This window comes from Hipposideros armiger, unplaced genomic scaffold (genome assembly GCF_001890085.2).
Source record: "Hipposideros armiger isolate ML-2016 unplaced genomic scaffold, ASM189008v1 scaffold_298, whole genome shotgun sequence".
Classification (NCBI taxonomy): domain Eukaryota; kingdom Metazoa; phylum Chordata; class Mammalia; order Chiroptera; family Hipposideridae; genus Hipposideros; species Hipposideros armiger.
Window position 1 is genome coordinate 1,214,495 of NW_017731648.1, and position 18,056 is coordinate 1,232,550.

An 18,056-nucleotide genomic window follows, 5' to 3' on the forward strand; every position below is an offset into this window, starting at 1 on the left:
TCATCTATCCCCTCACCTGTCTGGGTGCGAGTGGCTGAAGGTCCCCCTGGCCCGCCTCACCTGTACATGAGGTCAATGAGCATCTCAGGGTCCTCCTGATGCTCCTTCATCTTCACTGTGTCCGTCAGGATCATATGCAGATTGAACATCAGGTCCTGGACCTGGAGTGGGACAGTGGCCCTCATTGGGAAGTGACAGAGCCGAGGTGGTGGGTTCAGGGGTCAAGCCCTTGAGTTGCTGAGGATGGGGCAAGGGCCTGGTGGGGTCACCTGCTCGGCGAAATTGCTATCCCGCAGGCCCACGTCCTCTTCGGCATAAGTGAGGATGGTCTTGAGTGACCGTCGCAGGTGTTCCTCACTGAAGTTCTGCGTTGTCCCCACTAGGGACGACAGTGACATGGTCACTTGCATCTTCACGCGGGCAAAGTTCTGCAGGGGCAGGGAGGGAAAGCACATCTGTGGGCCTTGGACCCTCACACCAGGGCCTGCTTGACCTGCTGCCTTCACCCCTCTCCTCACCCACCTTCCGTCTATCACACCAGACCCCTAGCCGGCCGCTCCTACTTACATTGCCAATCTCGAAATTCTGGCGCATGAGGAGGTATAGCGAGGCACTGGCGTGCGTGCGGATGGTGCTGATACGGCTGCCGCAGTGTCGCAGGAGCCTCAAGCAGAGGTCGGCACACAGCTCCGTCTCCTCTTCAAACAGCAGCTCCGGGAACTGCCCCCCCAGGGCCAAGACAGACACTAGTCAGACCCCCCCCCCGCCCCCAGGCACGTGGGCAGGGGCACCTGTTTATTCTGCCTTATTTGGCCATGCACAGCAGGCTTTGGAGTCAGCCCTCTGTTAAGCCACTGCTGTGTGATACTGAGTGAATGACTGTGCCACTCTGATCCTGTTCTCTCCTCTGTACACTGTGGCTAAGGAACCTCCGCCTCATGGAGTTGCTGAGCACATAGACTGGGCGGTGACTATGACTCTAAGAGCTGTAGCTGCCGAGTGGTACTCGCCTTGGATACCAGGGCCCGCTGTGTGGCCAGGCCATGCTGCAAGAAGAGGGCACTCTGGGCACTGCCCAGACTATACAACACGACCTTCAGTACTGCACCCAAGACACTCTCCCGGGCCTCGGACAGCATCACCGTCTGGAGGGGGTCAGAAATCCAGCTGTTAGGAACTGGGGTAATTATGGGGTCAGGGAAGGAGAGGGATTCCGGAATCGAAGATCACAAGGCACTGGGGTGGGGTCAGAGGTCAGGGGGCTGCTGGATCAAGACCTACTTGCACGATGATCTCCAGTGTGTCCAGAACCACCAGGCTCGCCTCGGTGGCCAGGTTCCCATCCACTAAAGCCTCATGTTCCATTTCTTCCTTGGTCCTGGAGGGGAGAGGAGGGACTTGGGGAGATTCTCAGGGCCAGACCTCATCCCACAGCTGAGCTCTCCCCTGCCCCCAGCTGTCTCTGGGGCGCCGGTTCTCTGAAAACTGGTCTAAACCCCAGGGAACTTCTTCCGGCCCACACCCACTTATCCACACGGTCCGAGGTTTGTCTCCAGTGTGTGATGCTCTTCCGCCAGCGTACGTTCTCCTGGTTCCCAAATGGGCTCCTCTCTGAGATGCGTAGGCGCATGTTCACAGATGTGCAAAAACATAAGGACACATGTGACCATGAGAAGAATACAGGCACAAAGATACCAAGGTGGGATGACCCATGAGGACACTGGGTGACGCGGACGCTTACTAAGTGTATGCACACAGTTAGATATGAATGACATGTGACAGCAGATGGGACACAGGCACCCACGTGTATGGGGATGACGCGTGGATGCCTTTCTGGAAAAAGAGAGTCAGACAGACGTAGGGATGGGCCTTCTTGGGGCCCCTCAGACACAGGGTGGGAGTAGCTAGGGGGACGTGTATAGGGCACATCTCCCACTCACCACGGCTCCGTCGTACCATCTCCTGTCGTGCTCCAATGGTGCCCAAGATGGCTTCTTCCAATCGAGCCTTCATGTCCAGGGACTTCTTGAATGTGAGGCTATTGATGTGCTCAAAGGCCTTTTTCCCCTGGGAGGGCAGAGAACGGGTTCCAGGTTGACTCTGCCCTTTTTCGTGGGACCTGGGCTAACCTGAGCCTGCTAGAAAGAGGTCCTTTCTAACCTCTGGGACTATGCTTGAAGACACAGCTCTCCTCTTTACTGCAAGGTCTCGGCACCTTCCAAATTCTATTCATGAAGACAATCCTCCCCTTCTCTTCGCTTCAGCACAGACAGAGTCCACCCCTTTACCCTCAGGAACTGGCACAGGAGGACAGTCCACCCCTTCATGCCCAGCCCACAGCACCAAGGATCCTGCACACTTAGCCTGCTCCCCACACCCCAGTCCCCTGCCCACCCCACCATACCTTGTACTCAAAGGCAGCCAGGCAGAGGTACAGCAAGTCCAAGAGACGACCCAGCTGAGGCGGGGACAGGTCGGCAGCCCAGTGCTGCAGCAGGGCTGGCTCTGCATTCTTTAGTACCCACAGCACACACACCAGCAAGGTCCGGCTGGACTCGGCAGAGAGGGGACAGCCTGAGCGAGAACCCTGAGGCCAGAGAGGGGACAGGGCACTCAGAAGGGACAGAGTTGATTTTCATTTTCTCCATGTAAGATGAGAACTAGCTGATTTGAATCTCATTACATAACTTCTATTACCAGGTTGGATGATGTCTCTGAGGATCAGCCCTGTACTCACCGCTGCTGGGCCCTGAGAAATGCTGCCCCGGGAGCCAGGGGCCAGGGGGCCACCAGCGATGGCCATGGCCACTGAGGGGTTGATGGTTCCTCCAATGTCCCCTTCTCCTTCTGTGTCTGAGTCAAGCATTGAGGCCAGTCTTGACCGTTGACCTGGGCCCTCTGGGAGGAAGGGAGGGGGAGAGAAGAATGAGACCTTGTTAAGTGCTGTCCCTCTGTCTCAAATTTTAGCTCAAAGGTTACCTCCTCATGGAAGTCTTCCCTGATATCAACACCCCCAGACCAGGGTAGAGTCTCCAGTTATCCAGTCCTAGAGCTCACTTATTCTACTTGTAATTAGATACATTCATTGCGTCCACAAAGGCCTGGACTGTATCTGCTCTGGCCACTGCTATATACTCAACACTTAGAACATGGCCCTGGCCCACAGGAGTAGTAATTGTAAAGATGATGATGGTGATGACAACGACAACAATAATATATGCTGCTGCTGCTATTATAGCATCAATTGGCACTTACAAAGCATCTCCTACATGCCAGGTGCTATTCTAATTTTTAAAATGTTAACTCTTAATCTTCAAAACAACCATATAAGTACTTTTATAATCCCTACTTTATAAACAAGGAAAATGAGGCAAAGAGAGGTTGAGTTATTTGCCTGGGGTCACACAGCAGGTAGGTAAATGGTCAAGCTAGGACTTTAACCTAAATGGTTTGGTTCTAAAATCTATGATCTTAAAAAAGTACCCCTCCCCCCAAAAAAAGTCTCACCAGAGAGAGGAACAGCCAACAAATACAGAAAAGGTCACACCCTAGAGATTCTTAAAACAAAAGGTTGACTGAGTCTAACTATAGTTCCAGTCCAGCTTAATCGAATTTCTCATTGCACTGAGATGATCAGCGCCTTAACCTATCTGCCTAAGAGAGAGAAAGAGGAAACCTCATTAAGGAAAGATGACATTGTTTCAGTTCAGATGGTTCTTTTACCTACAATGTCCAAAATACAATAAAAAGTTACAAGACATGTGAAGAGGCATGAAAATACAACTGACAAGAGAGAAAGAGAGACAATAGAAGCATGTACTTAAGATGACCAAAAGTTAGCAAACAAAGACTTTAAAAGAAAAAGTTGCAGAAAATATAGACCAAAATGGGCCAGCCAAGTGGCATGTTGGTTAAGAGTTGGCTTGGGAGTGGCAGGGCAGTTGGTGTGGATCCCATATGGGCCAGTGACGCTGCGCCCTCTACAGCTAAGATGGTGAACAGCAGTTTGACCTGGAACTGGGCTGCCATTGAGTGGATTTCCACGGCGTAGGATGCAGTGGGGCTGCAGTGGGCTGCCATAAGCTACCGTGAGTGGCCAGCAGCCAGCGTGAGCAGCCGGCAGCTGGCATAAGCTGCTGTGAGCTGCCGTCCAATGGCCGGCGACCGCTCTGCCTCAGTCGGGAAGAGCACAATGATCCCAATACCAACATGGGCCAATGAAGCAACGTCCTCCACAACTAGACTGAAGAATAAAAGGACAGCAAAAGGACAGTTCCCCTTCCCTGATTCCCCAACGCTATTCCCTCCCCATTATTCCCCAATAAAATCTTAAAAAAAAAAAAAGATAGACCAAAATGGGTAAAAAGAATTTCAACAGAGAATTGGAATCTACAAAAAAAAAATTAAAAAAAAATTAAATAGACATTTTCCAACTGAAAAATATAATATCTGAAATTCAGAACTCAATGGATGGGGTTAATAGAAGCAGAAGACAGAAGTAGTGAACTCAAAGACAGGTGAACAGGAAATTTCCCAAGTGAAGCACACAGAGAAAAAAGAATGGAAAACAACAGAGCATAGCATGCATGTGTGACATGATCAAAAGGTCTAACATACATGTAATTGGAGTCCCAGAAGGAACGAGCCAAGAAAATGAGGCAGGGAAAAGCAAACTCAAGAGATAACAACTGAGAATTTCCTTTAACTGGTGGAGGAGATTAACCTACAAATCCCCAATCTGTGCTTCCAACCAACCACTGTATGTATGTCCCTCAGTAGTGTCAATGAATGTGCACGAGTGAATGAACGAACACAGGGCTCCATCCGCCTTCTCACCCCATCTTCCCTCTTCACATCTTCTCTCTTCTTAGAAGATAATAAATTTTATAATATCTCCCATTTATTGTAGGCTGACAATACCGCAGCGCCTCAACTCCCCAAATTTTCACGTAACTACAGGAAATAGTTGGTGCTACCAGTGTCCCCATTTTACAAGGGAGAAACTTGAGGCTCAGAGAGGCTCAAGCCTTGCCTGGGGCCCAGCGCCAGCACTTGAACCCAAATATTGACCCTAATGCTGTGTTTTTACTCCTAACCGTGCTCTCCCGACCTGAGCCTTGTGTATCAATCAAGCCCCTGGATCATGTGACGCGATCCTGCCCTGACCCACTGACCAGCAAAGTCGTGTAGCCGTGGCAGTGTGTCCCGGGCAAGTGACAGCAGTGGCAGGTACAGCTCGGCCACACGGGCCTTCACGGTGGCCTCGGCATAGCGGGGGTCAGCGTCATGGCCACTGAGCAGACTGTGGACAGCACTGATGGCTTTCTTGTGCAGCAGGGATGCCCTGTGGGGTAGTGAGGTGCTCAGGACACAGTGGACGCAGTGCCTGGATCTTCCTACCCAGAGGCCAGTGAGGGCCTGCGCTTACCCCTCAGCCTCAGGTTCCAGGGCCAGTGCCAGTTCTGCCAGCAGGAGCCCAGCCAGGAAGTGCTGCTGCCGGAAAGGCCCACTCAGCTCGAACATGCTGGTCACCTTGGAGTCTGGAGCCTGGCTGGAGAAGGTGGAGCTCTGCAGACGGGGAAGGAAAAAGCATGGATGGCAGGGGGCAAGGGTCAAGGGTCAGAGGTGAGAAGTTAGGATGAATTCATTTGGAGTTAAGGATCAGAGGTGAGAGATTGGGATGAACTCATCTGGAAATGACAGTACGCATTGAATTAAGGGTCAGAGAAACGTTTTTGGGGTTAAACTATCTGATGTGACAGGGCATGGGGTCAAAAGTCAGAGGTCTGAGAAACAGCACATAGAAGGCGGGTCTGGGAGTTGATTTGGAGGTCAGAAATTAGAAGCTGGTCCTCCTGGAAAACTGCTGACCAGGAGGGTTCAGAGGTGAAGGGTCAGTCCCCCTGGGACAAAGGGGACCCCAGAAGATAGGCTGAAGGTCAGAAGTCAATGGAAGGAGCCAGAAGTGAGGCCAGCCCACCTGGGAGGTTGTGGAGGATACCGAGGGTGACGGCGAAGCCGGGGGTGACAGGGGACAGCAGGGGAGGTTGAGGGTCACGTAGTGCTCATGGCTGCACAGGATGCGGGTGAAGTCCATACGTAGGGTCAGCAGCACTGCAGGGTTGGGGGCTGACTGTAGCCGCGAGGCCACCTGAAGGAGAGGGAATCAGCAGACAACATTTAAAGTTTCTCTGCCTGTCACGCCCACCACCCCACTATACCACTTGCAGGTGCACTGTTTATGCCATGCCCACCCCTACCTGCTTATAGTGGGCCCGAACCAGGCTGAAGACAAAGCCACGGTCTGCCAGGGACAGCAGGTCGCTGAGGAAGAAGGCCAGGCTGGCATTGAGGCGCTCGGCCAGCTCCGCGTCCTGGGGACACAGGGCCTGTCAGCCCACGCCCACACCCCCCCAACAAACCTGTCCCCAAACAAGGCCTGACTCTCGTCAAGGCCACCAGTGACCTCCAGGAGCCACATCACTGCCCAGAGCCCTGTGTCTTCTTGACATACCCTCATCTCTGCTCTTTAGCCACTACCGGCCTTCCTGGTTGTCCTCCTCACTCTGACTAATCCTCTCCTTTGCCCATAGTAAATGTGTCTATACTCCTCCGGGCACCATTCAGGACACTATTTTCTTTCCTCTTTCATCAAATTTAAATAACATAGCATGGATGGCAGAGCTGGCTGCTGACTCCCCCCTATGTCTTTTCTCCCCATCTCAGTGTATCAAGCTCAGAGCTAGTAAAGACTACATTTCCCAGCCTCCCTTGCAGCTGAGGCTAACCATGTGATCACATTCTAGCCAATGGAATTTGAGGGGAAGTAATATGGCCACTTAAATTTTCCCACAGCCTACCATGTCAGATATGACAAGGCACCATGGTGAACCTTGATTGCTGGGCCTACACCATGGAGCACCCCCACAGCCCACTTATGCTCAGAAATAAATTGTGGTCACATTTAAAGCACTTGTGATTATGTTTGAGCAAATTAACCTCTGCCATAACTGATAAGCCCCCAGCAATCATTTAACGAGCATGTACTGAGCATCTACTATGTGCCAAGCCCTGCGAACAAGACAGAGGCGGTCTCTGCTGCTTGTACAGCTCAGTCTTGTGTAGGGGAAGACAGACAATAAAAGGATCCCAGATAATTCTACGTGTTTCGAAGACAACTGAACAGGGTGCTGTTTTGGGAGTAGCCCGAAGGACGGGGAGAAAGGCATTGCAAGCAGAAGGAATAGTAAGGCAAAGACCCTGGGGCAGGATGTGCCCAGCAAGGGTGAGGAACAGCACGGAGGCAGCTATGGCTTCAAGGCCCAGCTGGTGCTTGTTCTGCCCTTATGTCCTCATGAGCCACTCTGTGGCCTCACAAGTCAGCCTTAGCGGCTCAATTCCCTTCAACCCAAAGAAACAAAATACAAAACCTGCCTGAGCTCTGAGTCCACAGTGGGGCAGAGACTGGCTCTGCCTTGTGCACAGAGCCTGATAGAGTCAGTGCTCGATGAATGTCCAGGAATGAAACCATCGGTGGCCTGTCACCGATGCCCCACTAGCAGCTATGATGGTGCTTCTCAGGGGCGTTGTTCTTTCTTGCAACTCTTTCTCAGGGTGGTTTCCTCATAATACAGGTCAGCCCCTGGGAATGTCAACCCTTGGGGAGGCTCCAGTGGAACAAGGTCGAGACTTTTGAGACCAGACCAGAGGTCACAGGAGATTGCACAAGGACTGGCTTGGGCCAGATTGGCATTCAAAAATCTGGAAAGTTCCCATCAAATTCAGAAGTCCTATTCTACTTTTTAAAATCAGACATTCTGGTCACAGCTTATGGGCACATGCCCTCTGTTCCTCCACAAGCTCCACTCTCTCAACTGTCTCAACTCTCTCAAGGTCTCAGAACATCAATGTCCATTCATTGAGCACTTACTATATACTGACACTGTGGTAAAGGCTAATGGATCTGCCTTTTGTCACTTCTCTGCCTCACTCCCATTCCTGCTTTGCTCCCTCCATTCCAACCATACTCATCACTTCATTGCTCCTCTAACAGCCCAGGCATAGTACTGCCTCAGGACCTTTGCACTTGCTATGCCCTCTGCCTTAAATGCTCTTCCCCCCAGACGTCGCATAGTTTGCTCCTCACCTCCTTCAAGTCTCCCCATAAAAGTCAGTTCCATGAGGGCAAGGATTTGGGTCTGTTTTGTTTACTGCTGTGTCTCTAGTGCCCAACACAGGGCTGTGCACACAGTAGGTGCTCAAGAAATAGATGCTGAATGAACCGACTTATCCAGCAAATGGGATTCATGGTCTTGCAGGCCCCTCCTTCTATGTCCTTCCTCAAGCCCCTCCCTCATTGAGAACCCTCCCCCTTCACCTTGTAGACCCGGGTGATGACTTCCATGCCTACGGAGCCCACCAGGGCCGCTATGTCATCCAGGAAGCGCCCAGGGAAGCGGATCTTGCGGGGTGTGTCGAGACGCTGGCCCAGAATCAGGTGCAGCGCCATGCTTTTTACCTGCGGGTGGGGCAAGAAGCGGGGTGGGGCGTGAGGGGCTGCAAGTGATACTTTAACAGCACGGAAGGTAGGCTAAAGGCCGGCATAAGGGGTCCTGGGTGGAACTTGAGCCCAGTAATTCTGGGCTGAAGGTAGGGCCTGAGAGGCTGCAGGCCGGACTTGCAGATTGTGGCAGGGCTTGAGAAGGCCATGGGCGGAGTCTAAGAGGGTCCCAGGCAGATTGCAAGGGTGGGAAGAATGAGGGAGTGGAACAGGTTTCCTGGGGCAAAGTCTGTGGATAGGGTGGGGCTTGAGGGAGCCCTGGGTGGGACTTGAAGGCCCACCAGATGAGGTGGGGCTTGTAGTCAGGAGAGGTCTTTCAAGGCACCTCTTGAAGAGTTTGGGGGGGTGACCACAGGGGTTTCCCTTTCTCTCTGGGGCTGGCTCTTGAAGGGGGGGTCTCCTCACTGGTTAGGGGTCTCTCCAGACAGTTTCATAGGGAAGGTGGGGGGTATCTTCTCTCTATGGAAGGGGTTTCAGGTAAGTTTCAGGGGGCCGCTCTCCAGGGAGAGATCCCATTAGGCATCTCTCATCTTTCTATGTGGGGGTCTTCTGGGGCCATTTCTCGGGGGTCTCAGATACAATCCCAGGAGGCTTCTCTCCCCAAGGAGACAGTCTCCCCTCGGGGCCTCTTGCTTTCAGGAGGGGAGGAGGGCCTCTCACCATGAGTTGGAAGAAGAACCAGGCGTGCTGCAGGACGGCTTCACGCACGGCACTGCCACTGACCACCCATTGCAAAGCCAGCTCCTCGTGAAGAAGCTGAAGGCAGGAGCAGGGGTCACAGAGAGCAGAGGAGCCTGCCCCTACCTGCCCCCCCACCCCCGGAGGGCATGACATGGGAAGATGCAGCTGCAGGGCTTGGGGTTAGAGCAGCAGGAGGCCATGCAGGAGAGGGGGCAGACGGATTCGATGTGACCTTTCCCTGTGCTCTCCAGACTCTGCTGGGCTCAGGGGATGGGGGCTCTGGACCCTTTTGCTGGGACCGGGCCAAAATTTCGTCACCCACCCTCTGCCTACCACTACCTTCTGCACAGTGGGTCTTGGCTGGGTGGCTGCTGGGGCCGAGGAGGAGCTCTCGAGGTAGGAGGTTCGGTTAAAGCTGCGGTCGATGGTCTACGATGGGATGGAATGAAGAGGGTGGGATGGCGAGAGAGGGTTAGTGTGGGTGTTGGTGGTGTGGACAGGAAGAGAGATGGTTGACATGGACAGAGGAAAACATGTCCGTGTGGACGGGCAGTAGGGGCACGGAGAAGGAAAGTGTGATGGAGATGAAAATAACAAGGAAGATATAGTAAGGTGACAAGCGGGGTGAACAGAATAGGCGAGAATGTGGACCAGAGCCCACTGGCAGAGAGTGCAAAGATGAGCATGGATGGAACGGGATCAGCCAGGGACACAGGTGACAGAATGGATGGGGGGATGTAGGTGGAGAAGGTGAAATCAGTGTAGGCAGTGAAAAAAGTGTGTTCAGAGGAGGTTTAAGAGCGAGTGTGGACAAGGGTGAAGAGTGTGATTGAGTCAGTGAGTTCAGAGGTAGGAAGAGGGAAGAGACATGGAAGAGGGAGAGTATAGACCAGCGGTTCTCAATCTTCCTAATGCTGCGACCCCTTAATACAGTTCTTCATGTTGTGGTGACCCCCAACCATAAAATTATTTTCATTGCTACTCTGTAACTGTAATTTTGCTACTGTTATGTATTGTAATGTAAATATCTTTTTGTTTTCCGATGGTCTTAGGTGACCCCTGTGAAAGAGCTATTCGACCCCCAAAGGGGTCGCGACCCACAGGTTGAGAACCGCTGGTATAGACAGAGGGGATTAGAGTGAAGATTAAGAAGGAGAAAGAGGAAGAAGTATAGGACAGAGGAGGTGAGATGGTGATAAGAGGCAGGGGGAACGGCCAAGAGAGCCCCGGGTTCCAGGCCTAACTCCACTCCAGCCTTGCTTGGGACCTCGCTGTCTCATTGTCCCCATCTGTGAAATGGGTTATGGCGGCTCAGGCTCTACTCTTTCCTCCTCCTTTGCTGGTCAGGAGGTGAGGCTGCTGACAGGGAGAGGAGGTCCAATGATGAAGGTGACCCAGGCCTGGGACCTGCACTGGAGGGTTCCCCAGCTCCCATAGTTCCAGCCACATGCCCTGCCCTCTTGGCATATACCAGATGGGCCATCCACTGCAAAGGCCAGCCTCAGTGTCACCTCCTTCCCTCTTGCCTCCTCATCACATTGTATGTGATCTTCAAGACCCAGCTGACACCTTAGAAATCTGAAGGCACTGGTGAGATTCCTAATAAAAATGAACGGGGGGCTGGCAGGGCTCATGAACCCAGATTCTCAGCAATCCTGGGAGAAGTTTGTCCAAAAGTCCCCCTGCTTATGCAGCTAATAGTCCCCTGGCCTGCTATTCAGTGCAGGTTGCCTGGATGATGGACACAAACCTGGAACAGGGCTTGGGGCCAAGTGTGCAGGGAAACCAGTCCCTGCGGCTTCCTGGCTCCATCTCACCCTTCAGGTCCCAGCAAAAATGTCATCTTTCTGGAGAGGCCCCCAGACCACCTAGAGGGAGGCTTGTGGCCCCGTTGCTGTTAGTTTCCTTTCAGGCATTTTCACACTGTGCACTCATACACTGGTGCGTTTGTTTGATTGATGTCTATCTCCTCAACTGGCTGGCAGCTTAGGAGTGAGGCTGGGCCGAGGATCTATCCCACCAAAACATCCCACCTGCAATGCCCTAACTCTCTCCCAGGTTCGGGACTGCTGCACTGAGCACTTTACTTCGAATCTTTATCACATCTGAAAATGTGGTACAGAGTCTAGAGTATAAAGCGAGCCCATAGCAGAGCCAGGACTTGAACTCAGCTCTGTCTGAAAGCATAGCCCCTCCCCACACCAGATGCCTGGGAAGGGGCTAGAATAAAGGGAGCTGCCCACAGCGGGTCCCTCTTTGCCTGAAATAGGATGGGGGAGCCCAGAGGTTCAATTCTGTCCCCTTGACACCATTCAGGTTGTTATTTCAAAGGGACAATTAAAGAGTCTCCTAAACAGAGTGGATTAAAGGGAGAAATAGGGCATGCAGGGCAGTAAGGTTACAGTGGTTGGATTTGCATATCATTTGCATGCTATTTTACATATACCACCCCTATCCCTTCTGTCTCTGCCTGAAGCTGTGGACCATGTGGCAGAATAAGGCTGGTTTAGATGACCCTGTGATGCCTACCACACCAGCTCCACAGACCCAAACAAAGGCAGGAGGAGTCCACTGCCTCCTTCAGGCAGCCCCCTAGGTTAGTCAGCTGCAGCCAGGCAGGTAAGAGAAGCTCATTCTGAGGTATGGTCACACACGTGCAGGGGCAAGGAGGGAGGGCACCTGTCTGGGGTCGGCCCCGCAATAAGGGGGTGCCCGTCGCAGCACAGCCTTGCTGCCTCCTGGAGCATAAGCAGAATTCACCCAGGAGTGTGAGCGGTCGATACCCTGGAGATACACGGGCAAGTGGTAGAATCCACAGGCAGAGGGCAGAGAAATCAGCATGAAACACCAAAGTGTGAACACTGCCCTGGACCATGTGTGCCATGTGGGTACCCACACGCAACCCTGGAAAACGGGTGTGCACATACATGCATGGAATGCACACATATATGCCCCCTGTGTATGTATGTGCATGGGGTGCATAAGTATATACACCTGTGTTTGCACGTGCAAAGGACACACATGTATGTGCATCTGTGTATGTACATGCATGGGCAAACACATGTATATGCACCTGTGTACGTACATGCGTGGGGCACACATGTACATGTACCTGCTGCACTATGTACACACTTCTCTTTTTTTCAACCAGGCCAAGTTCCAGCCACCCATTCTTGGGTTAACTCCAGTGTGGAGCCCAGCGTAAACCTGTCACAGCTCCCATCCTGTGACAGCAGCCACAGCCCGGCTCTGCCGCCCAGAGTCAAGCCTGTGTCCGTGCTGCTCTGTTATTTCCTGTCCTCCATCAACACTGAGATCCTTTACCCACCCACCTGGCAGCCAGGTCATGGAGGCTGAAGGTTTCAGGGTCCCCCCTCACCATACCTTGCTGGCCAGAATGCGGGAGACCTCATCATCCACAGAGCCAAGGGCCACGGCCAAGTCAGGGTTGCTGCTGCTAATGCTCTTAGAGCGAGCCAGGTAGAGGCTTGCAGGGCGGCCAGGGCCACGGGCCAGTGTGGCAGGCTGCACTGTCACTGGAAGGGCCCCTGAGCATGAAGGGAATATGGTCAGCCACCAGCCTACCTGCCCCAATGACTTGCCCCTTCCCAGTGGACTGCCCCTGGCAAAGTCACTTTCTTTTTCTGAGCTTCCAGGTTCCTCACCTATAAAATGGGTATGATAATGGCTGCTACCTCAGAGTAATTTTGGGGAGACTGAAAAACACTGAGAATATCGTAAGTGCCTGGTACATAGTAAATGCCCAAAGGAATTAGTGGTTATTATTAATTATCAAATGAGAAAAAAAGAAAATCAAGCTTTATTGAGTACTCATTGTGCCAAGCATTTTGCATGGATTCCTACGTCATTTACCGTTACCAGCAACCCTAGTAGGGGACGCTATTATTATCATCATTTTACAAATGGGAAAATAGGCCCCGAGAGGTGAAGTCAGTTGCTCAGGATCACGGAGCTTGTAGAAGGCAGAGCTGGGATTCAAACCCAGGCAACCCTGCTTGAGTCCCTACTTGCTGACTGGCTGAATCACCTGCCAGTCAAGTGTACAGAGACCACACCCCTGAGAGTAAGGCAAAAAGTTAATCCTCTTACAATTTGCTCAAACCAACCAAGGCCCTGTGAGGCCAAGGACCTTTACATATGCTGTTTGCCTCCAATACTCTCCTCCCAGATATTTCCTGTCTCCCAGTGTCTTCCAACACTCACCACCTGGGAGGCTGGGCTCAGTGCCAGGCACTCGGAAGGCATAGTAGACATAGGCAGCCAGCAGTGGGCAGTGACCACGGGCATCCTGGGCAGACTCCAGGCTCCGATGGACGACGCTGACCACATGGGCCATTGCTTCAAAGGCTCCACGACCCAGGTTCACTGCCGGGCAGAGCAGAGGTCATGTTCTAGGGCACAGGGACTCCTACCTTCCTGAGGAATAGACTTAAGGGTCCAAGGAATCAGGTAGCCATCAAAGGATCACAGAGGACCAGCTCTCAGCCCACGGGTTTGGGGCCATTTTCCAAATTGGGAAACTGAGGTCTGAGGCCCTGCTCACTCACCTATTTGGCCGCCGATGACCGGGGGCCGCACGACCAGACGTACGAGCTTGTCCAGCACATGGTGAGAGAAGGCGACGAGAGGCTCTGGGCTGGTGAGGCGCAGGGCTGCCAAGCTTGCCCGCAGCTCCTGCTCCACAGTACCCTCGCTCAGCACACCGTCCTTGAGCCGGAATGGGAAGGCCCCCTCCTCCAGGACATGCACCAGGGTGAAGAACTTGTCCAGGTGTGAATCCTGGGTGCCGGGGAGCCAAGGGTGAGTGGGGAGTGGCCAGGGCCCCTGGTATAGGAAGCCCCCAGGGGACTGAGTAGGAGGCTGAGTGGGCAGAGATACTGAGGCCAAGGATCAATGAATTAACAGTACGGACAGGGGCGAGAAACTAGATGAAGGAGAGGAGGAGGGGGAGTGACCCCAGAAACAGCAGGGGAAAATGGAGGTGGGAGAGACCACGTAAAGGACCAAAGCCCGAGCTGGGATGCCCGCTGGCACAGCCATCCTGCCTGAGTCAGCAGCTTCCTGGGAGACAGGTCCAGATGACTGAAGTCACGTCCATGGCCCAAGGCCAGGCCTCCCTGGTCAGTAGGAACTGTTGCCCAACCCCAGGGCTGGACTCCTGGGTTCCCATCCCACCCCCTACCTGGGGATGCACAGAGGACACAGCTGTGAGCTCCACGCTGAACACGCCCTTATGGCCGTCTACCCACCGCATGCCCGGCAGCGCCACCTGTGGGAGGGACGTACCAGGTGGGCACTGGTGGCCCTCCCCCACCGATCTGGCTACTGGCCCCAGCCATTGCAACACTGTGGCCTGAACATGGCCCTTCCTGGGGGAGCAGCTGGGCACTCTGCCCCTGGCCTGGCCCAGAGACCGCGTAGGGGGATGGAGGGCAGATGGAAGGAAGCACTATGGGGGGCTACTGGGCAGGCTGGAAGCCCAGGATGCTAATGGGGGAACAGAGAATGGAGACCCAGGGTAAACAGTAATTGAAAGGAGTGAACCAGGAGATTGTATAATGGGGGACATTAATGCCCAGTAGAGGGTGACCCTGCATTCACAGAGAGGACATGGGCGTGATCAACCCTGAAGTATTCCTGTTTAGGGAGGCAGGCAGGGCTGCTAGTGGGGCTCAGTGAGTGCAGAGACAGGGGGCACTAATGAGGCAGGAATAGTGGGGGACACGGAGAGACACATGGGAGCAATAGGACACACAGAGGCAACAATGGGGTGATGAGACAGCCAGGGGTCCTGGAGGCCGTAGCAGAGGACAACAAGGTTTCCAGGGGTTTTGATGAGAAGAAAGGCAGGGCATGAATGGGGGACCATGAGGAGAGTGGGGATCAAGAATGGGGTATGGCAGGGCACCAGGCATTGGTGGGAAGGTGGGTAATGCATTCCTGGGGGGCCCATGATACAGAAGCCTGGGGAGCTACGGGGGGCCAGGGCGGAGGGAGGCCGCGGGAAGGGCAGGGCACGTACGTCAGGTGTGAGCACAGAGTAGCTGGGCGGAGGCTGGTCCACGGACACAGGCAGGCAGAAGGGGCCTGTCCTCAGGCGGCCGTGCTGCAGCAGTGGGATCCACTGGGGAGAGGCTGAGGTCAGGGTTGGGGCCGGGCAGGGGCTAGGAGGGCTGGGGAGGGGAGGATGTAGGCCAGCGGGGGGGCCTCACAGTAAAGCCCACAGGAGTCTCCAGGGCCGTGCCGGGCCGGGGCTGGCAGCTGACGTGGTAGAAGGTGAAGAGCAGGTGGTGGTTCTCGGTCACACAGGCTGGAAGACGCAGCTTGAACTCTTCATAGAACTCAGGGGACCTGGCAGGGCCGGACTTGGATTCTGTTGGGGGCTAAGATCCCCTTTGCCTACCCCACCTCCTTGGCCACGTGTCTCCAGTGCTGCTGGCCCCAGTCTCTGCTGTTTGCCTCAAGTTCGCCCACGAGCATTCCCAGAACCTACCCCTCCCTCCCCTCTTCCTGCCCACCCCCCCATCAGTGCCAGTCCCCCAACCCCACCTACTTGTTGTGGTAGACCACCGGTGTGAAGGCCTCACGGGTGAATTCACTGCAGCTGGACTTGCCAAAGATGACCTGGGGGAGCGGGGGAATGAGGGGCCCACCAGGGAGAGCCCACCCACCTCCCCCTGGCCCAGCCACTGACCGGCAGGGCCTGGCTGGGGTCCTCGCCTGCCATGTACTGCACTCGGACAGTGAGGTTACGCACGGAGCCCTGGCGGCTGCTGAAGTTGAGGCTGTGTGGGTACACGTAGAGCAGATTCCTGCAGGGGTGGTGGGGGGGAGGGGGTGCATGAGAGGGACAGAAGCAGCTGAGCTACTGGAACAAACCTGGCCTGGGACACAGGACAGTGGCCATACAGCTGGGGTATCAAGGGCTGGGTAAGAGGCAATTAGGGGCATGGGCCAGAAATGTGACTGGTAGAGTGGGGGACAGATGGGCACCCTCAGAGCAAAGATGGAGAAATAGTATAGCAGAGGGTGGGAACACAAAAGGACTTTGGGGGCACTAATGAGGCATGGCGAGACAGGGCTGGGTGCGCAGGGCTGAGGTTCCAAAAAGGTAGCCCAGGTGGGCCAGAGGTCAGGCATGAGAACCACCAGGCTGAACTGCCCCTCCCCCGCTCAGGAGCCTGAGCACTGCTTCCTCCAGGAGAGGTCCTAGTTATGTGGCCTCTCTTAGGTGGGAAAACTGAGGCTGGAGTCAGAGTACTGTCTCTCTCCCCAGGAATAAATCTGTGCAAGCCCCAATCTCCCTCAGGGCCTGAGTTTCCCTATCTAAATATTGGGTTGTCGGAAAGTCATGACGCATTTTTGCAACGAAAAACAGAGAAAAAAATACATCATGACTTTTCCAACAACCCAATATAATGAGGTCACTGAGCCTCCCAACTGAGCCTCTGTAACAATATCAAAGATGATAATAATGACAATAATTGCACCAAACACTAATGGGGCACCTACCGCGCACCAGGCTTTGTTCTAAGCATTTAACATGAAACAATTCATTTACTTCTCATAAGCAGCCTGTGAGGCAAGACTAATGTCATACCCATTTTATAGGCAAGGAAACTGAGGCACCTGCCCAGTCATCCAGGGAGAAAAATGGCAGTTAGCATTGATCTGGGGCATGTGTGGGTCCTGGAGTCGGGCTGCGTGGCCTTGGGAAACTCTTGCCACCTGCACCCATTCCCCCAGCTCTCAACCAGAACAACAAAGGCCCCGGCATTGCAGCCTTGTGGGAAAGGTATGAGACCAGCTACTGTAATGGCAGCAAAACAGCTCTGAGCAAACCGGCAGCACTCATAAAAGCCTCACTGTTATTACTGTTATTGTTGTCATGCCTATCCACAGGTGGGAAAACCAAAGCTCAGAGCCTCAGAGTCACCCAGCAGGGCTTGGGCCTGTCTTCTCCCAGTGCTCCCAGCCCACACCTGGCTCAGAGCCCCAGCTAGCGTGATCCCAGCATGGCCCAGCTGGACATTCGTCTGATGCAACCGTCACGCCACCACCAGGCCTTGCACAACACAGGGCACCCAGCTGGCTGGTTAACGATTGACCGGGGGTTAAGGGGGTGTTGGGGCATAAAAGGCGATGGCAGTGGCACTGTGGCTGTACCGCCAGTCCCTCAGTCATAACCATGATCGTGCTGTGTCTGCTGTGTGCCGTGGCAACGGTGGTCTGGCCTGCCTCTGCGGCCCCCGTGGGCAACCTGGAGCCAGCGCAGAATGAGGAGCTGACCCTGCTCTTCCACGGGGCCCTGCAGCTTGGCCAGGCCCTCAATAGCGTATACAGGGCCACAGAGGCACAGCTGATAGAGGCCAGGCACAGCCTAGGCATCTACGGCCATGCACTGGGGCTACTGGGGCAAGACGTCAGCCAGGGCTGGGATGCAGCCCAGGAGCTACGAAAAAGCTTGTTGGACATACAGGTGGGCACTGCAGTTGGGGCATTGTGGGGTGTGTAGGAGTCTGTGGTGGAATTATGTCTAGGGTGACCCACTGCCTGAGTTTGCCAGGAAGAGGGGGTTCCTGAAATACAGTGCTTTCAGTGTTAAAATCAGGCAAGTCCAAGGCAAACAAAGAGAAGCTGGTAATCTTACTAATGTCTCACTAACTATTGATCAGACAGAAGAAGATGCTCTAAAGATGCGGGCAGAAGCCATGGCCCATACGCTGAAGGAGGTGGCCCAGGGACAGCAGGTGCTGCAGGACAGCATGCGGCAGCTAGAAGTCCGGCTGAGAGG

General features: G+C 54.0%; 2 protein-coding genes across 6 annotated transcripts in view; one reads left to right on the plus strand and one right to left on the minus strand.

Annotated features, from left to right (window-relative positions):
• DOCK6 (dedicator of cytokinesis 6) overlaps positions 1 to 18,056 on the minus strand; it is a 40,330-nt gene that overhangs the window by 6,961 nt on the left and 15,313 nt on the right. For 2 of the 5 annotated variants that reach the window (XM_019659395.1, XM_019659391.1), the window contains exons 15-39: positions 15,957 to 16,074; positions 15,816 to 15,886; positions 15,475 to 15,613; positions 15,285 to 15,386; positions 14,445 to 14,531; positions 13,810 to 14,041; positions 13,466 to 13,627; positions 12,626 to 12,789; positions 11,921 to 12,025; positions 9,581 to 9,670; positions 9,221 to 9,316; positions 8,378 to 8,518; positions 6,261 to 6,374; positions 5,981 to 6,151; positions 5,429 to 5,568; positions 5,175 to 5,344; positions 2,738 to 2,898; positions 2,405 to 2,587; positions 1,941 to 2,067; positions 1,527 to 1,611; positions 1,282 to 1,378; positions 1,011 to 1,145; positions 568 to 720; positions 270 to 428; positions 61 to 161 (exon numbers count right to left, since the gene is read on the minus strand). In XM_019659395.1, the coding sequence (XP_019514940.1) occupies positions 61 to 161; positions 270 to 428; positions 568 to 720; positions 1,011 to 1,145; positions 1,282 to 1,378; positions 1,527 to 1,611; positions 1,941 to 2,067; positions 2,405 to 2,587; positions 2,738 to 2,898; positions 5,175 to 5,344; positions 5,429 to 5,568; positions 5,981 to 6,151; positions 6,261 to 6,374; positions 8,378 to 8,518; positions 9,221 to 9,316; positions 9,581 to 9,670; positions 11,921 to 12,025; positions 12,626 to 12,789; positions 13,466 to 13,627; positions 13,810 to 14,041; positions 14,445 to 14,531; positions 15,285 to 15,386; positions 15,475 to 15,613; positions 15,816 to 15,886; positions 15,957 to 16,074 (3,303 nt within the window). Of the gene's footprint in view, positions 1 to 60; positions 162 to 269; positions 429 to 567; positions 721 to 1,010; positions 1,146 to 1,281; positions 1,379 to 1,526; positions 1,612 to 1,940; positions 2,068 to 2,404; positions 2,588 to 2,737; positions 2,899 to 5,174; positions 5,345 to 5,428; positions 5,569 to 5,980; positions 6,152 to 6,260; positions 6,375 to 8,377; positions 8,519 to 9,220; positions 9,317 to 9,580; positions 9,671 to 11,920; positions 12,026 to 12,625; positions 12,790 to 12,906; positions 12,968 to 13,465; positions 13,628 to 13,809; positions 14,042 to 14,444; positions 14,532 to 15,284; positions 15,387 to 15,474; positions 15,614 to 15,815; positions 15,887 to 15,956; positions 16,075 to 18,056 lie in introns of those variants that run through there. The other 3 variants (XM_019659394.1, XM_019659392.1, XM_019659396.1) reach the window with 3 other exon arrangements.
• ANGPTL8 (angiopoietin like 8) lies at positions 17,440 to 18,051 on the plus strand (the record flags this gene model as incomplete). Its single annotated transcript, XM_019659234.1, has 2 exons — positions 17,440 to 17,741; positions 17,938 to 18,051. Coding segments are annotated over exons 1-2 (405 nt in total), but the record flags the coding sequence as incomplete, so codon positions are not given.